The sequence below is a fragment of the Rhodnius prolixus genome, unplaced genomic scaffold (genome assembly GCF_049639745.1).
Source record: "Rhodnius prolixus isolate KJV_2025 unplaced genomic scaffold, Rpr scaffold_7, whole genome shotgun sequence".
Lineage (NCBI taxonomy): Eukaryota > Metazoa > Arthropoda > Insecta > Hemiptera > Reduviidae > Rhodnius > Rhodnius prolixus.
Genome location: NW_027411582.1, coordinates 75,840 through 79,574, shown reverse-complemented (window position 1 = coordinate 79,574; position 3,735 = coordinate 75,840). Strand labels below are relative to the sequence as shown.

The 3,735-nt window shown below is 30.7% G+C and overlaps 1 protein-coding gene across 1 annotated transcript; it reads right to left on the bottom strand.

Annotated features, from left to right (window-relative positions):
* Positions 1-2,724: 2,724 nt before the first annotated feature.
* On the bottom strand, positions 2,725-3,471 carry LOC141446534 (conserved oligomeric Golgi complex subunit 1-like). Its single transcript, XM_074113082.1, has 3 exons — positions 3,322-3,471; positions 3,070-3,215; positions 2,725-2,964 (listed from the first exon to the last, which is right to left on the bottom strand). Exons 1-3 carry the CDS (start codon positions 3,435-3,437, stop codon positions 2,735-2,737), a joined length of 492 nt encoding a protein of 163 aa, XP_073969183.1. The 5' UTR covers positions 3,438-3,471; the 3' UTR covers positions 2,725-2,734.
* Positions 3,472-3,735: the final 264 nt, after the last annotated feature.

Sequence of the window (3,735 nt, the reverse complement as noted above, 5' to 3'; positions counted from 1 at the left end):
CGAGATATTTGAAGTTAAAGTTTTCACTTTATAGAACGGAAAGAAACATTAAAACTAAGTATATCGTTTTCTGCTAGATAGAATTTTACTAAAATTTACACGATTATAGATAATAGTAGTCTTCATATACAAGTAAAATATTAACAAAATCTATCAAGTAGTTTTCGAGATATTTGAAGTTAAAGTTTTCACTTTCTAGAACGGAAAGAAACTTTACCACTAAATATTTCGTTTTCTGCTCGATAGATTTTTACTAAAATTTACACGATTATAGATAATAGTAGTCTTCATATACAAGTAAAATATTAACAAAATCTATCAAGTAGTTTTCGAGATATTTGAAGTTAAAGTTTTCACTTTCTAGAACGGAAAGAAACTTTAACACTAAATATCTCGTTTTCTGCTCGATAGATTTCTACTAAAATTTACACGATTATAGACAACAGTAGTCTCCATATACAAATAAATATTAACAAAATCTATCAAGTCGTTTTCGAGATATTTGAAGTTAAAGTTTTCACTTTCTAGAACGGAAAGAAACTTTACCACTAAATATTTCGTTTTCTGCTCGATAGATTTTTACTAAAATTTACACGATTATAGACAATAGTAGTCTCCATATACAAGTAATATAAAAAACAAAATCAATCGAGTAGTTTTCGAGATATTTGAAGTTAAAGTTTTCACTTTCAAGAACGGAAAGAAACTTTAACACTAAATATCTCGTTTTCTGCTCGATAGATTTCTACTAAAATTTACACGATTTTAGATAATAGTAGTCTTCATATACAAGTAGAATATAAACAATATTTATCGAGTAGTTTTCGAGATATTTGAAGTTAAAGTTTTCACTTTATAGAACGGAAAGAAACATTAAAACTAAATATATCGTTTTCTGCTAGATAGAATTTTACTAAAATTTACACGATTATAGATAATAGTAGTCTTCATATACAAGTTAAATATTAACAAAATCTATCAAGTAGTTTTCGAGATATTTGAAGTTAAAGTTTTCACTTTCTAGAACGGAAAGAAACTTTAACACTAAATATCTCGTTTTCTGCTCGATAGATTTCTACTAAAATTTACACGATTATAGACAACAGTAGTCTCCATATACAAGTAAAATACAATATTAACAATATCTATCAAGTAGTTTTCGAGATATTTGAAGTTAAAGTTTTCACTTTCTAGAACGGAAAGAAACTTTACCACTAAATATTTCGTTTTCTGCACGATAGATTTTTACTAAAATTTACACGATTTTTTTTTCCTTCGTTAGCAGTCCGAAGTACACCTTCACTCTATTCTGTTGCTTTGTGCATAAAAACTACGTATTGCTTATGCTAGGCTTGCATTTGCTTTATAGATTAAATTATTTAAAATTAAAATTATAACTAAATTTTGTTACCCGAATTTTAGTCGGTAACTGTATCTTTTACCTTTTTACATCTGTATACAAAATAACTATAGTTTATAATTGAGAAAAACAATGTGTATAAGAGAACTAATTTCCATATCAATACGTGGTTCTCAGTGGGAGATATTGAACGGCCACAATTTAACAGAATTTCATGACCCAAAAAATTTTCTACTCTTTATATCTTCTAAAATAATAGTTCTGTGCACAAAATAACTATAGATTATAATTGAGACAAACAAAGTGTACAATAGAACAAAATTCCATATCAATACGTGGTTCACAGTGGAAGATATAGAACGGCCACGATTTTACACAATTTCATGACCCAAGAAATTTTCAACCCTTTATATCTTCTAAAATTATAGATCTGTGCACAAAATAACTATAGATTATAATTGAGAAAAACAAAGTGTACAATAGAACAAAATTCCATACCAATACGTGGTTCACAGTGGGAGATATAGAACGACCATAATTTTACAGAATTTCATGACCCAAAAAATTTTCAACCCTTTATATCTTCTACCTTTTTAGATCTGTGCACATAATAACTATAGTTTATAATTGAGAAAAACAAAGTGTATGAAAGAAGAAAATTTCATATCAATACGTGGTTCACAGTGGGAGAAATGGAACGGCCACAATTTTACAGAATTTCATGACCTAAAAAATTTTCAACCCTTTATATCTTCTACCTTTTTAGATCTGTGCTCAAAATAACTATAGTTTATAATTGAGAAAAACAAAGTGTATAAGAGAACAAAATTCCATATCAATACGTGGTTCACAGTGGGAGATATAGAATAGCCACAATTTTACAGAATTTCAAGACCCAAAAAATATTCAACCCTTTATATCTTCTTAAATTATAAATCTGTGCACAAAATAACAATAGTTTATAATTGAGACAAACAAAGTGTACAATAGAACAAAATTCCATATCAATACGTGGTTCACAGTGGAAGATATAGAACGGCCACGATTTTACACAATTTCATGACCCAAGAAATTTTCAACCCTTTATATCTTCTAAAATTATAGATCTGTGCACAAAATAACTATAGATTATAATTGAGAAAAACAAAGTGTACAATAGAACAAAATTCCATACCAATACGTGGTTCACAGTGGGAGATATAGAACGACCATAATTTTACAGAATTTCATGACCCAAAAAATTTTCAACCCTTTATATCTTCTACCTTTTTAGATCTGTGCACATAATAACTATAGTTTATAATTGAGAAAAACAAAGTGTATGAAAGAAGAAAATTTCATATCTCCTGCTCCGATTGGCCAGACAATTCACCTTCATACGAATAAGCTCCCATTTGTTAAGAACAATATTTTTTGACTTTTTACAATAAGTAAGAGTAAATTCACTCTGATTAAGATTACCTTCGGGGAAATGTCAATTACTTTCAGCTCTTTTTCTGCAGTTTGAAGTATTATTTCTTTAAAGTGCAATATAGTTGTCCACTGTTGATCTAATATTGGAATGCGATGAGCTACTTCTAGCAAATTTTTCTCAACAGAAAATCCTATACAAAATAGTTACACTATATTAACTTATATTATATGGCCCCGAATATGTAGCATTAACGCCACCTCTTTCAGTTAATATGGTAATTATTAAGTGAAATTACCTGTTTTAATGTGCCTTCCAAAAAGAAATAGTTGTGAAGCACGAATATATTCTTTGGAAGTAACTGCCGCCCAAATCATTTCTGGAAGTTCAATAAGTATAGATAACTGTGCAGCTATTGAATCAGAAACTGAAAGGGTGGTTGTGCTGAAAAATTATATTTTAGTATCATATTAATTCAATTCAAGATCTAATGTTGCAATAAACCAGTTCCAGTTAAAGTTTAACTCTTCATTTTCAGTCTTATAACCACCTTTCTTTTAAATAAAGATTTGATTTGTAGGGCTGCTGTTGTTTCTTTTGGAGCACTGCCATTTCAACTATCATCGCATCTATATCTTGGATTACTTCTTCAGACAAAACTTTCATTTCTGATATAGTATCTGCTGCCTCTATTAGATCTCTGCACAAAATAACTATAGATAGATTCTACCGGGGGATTTGGCTATTCAGCCTATGCCACCGCGACACCCCAAGGATCTATTGTGGCACCCCCCTAGTTGGAGACCCTCCCCCTATCCTGTACTTAACCGAACTGTGGAATTGGGGGGCTCCCAGGTGGTCAATCAGAGCACCTGCCATCAGAGCACCCTCTCGAGTTCTGCTTGCCTTAAAAGCCTTAATAGTTCCGAGAGAGGGCCCTGGCTGAGGCTTGTTGGCACCAGCT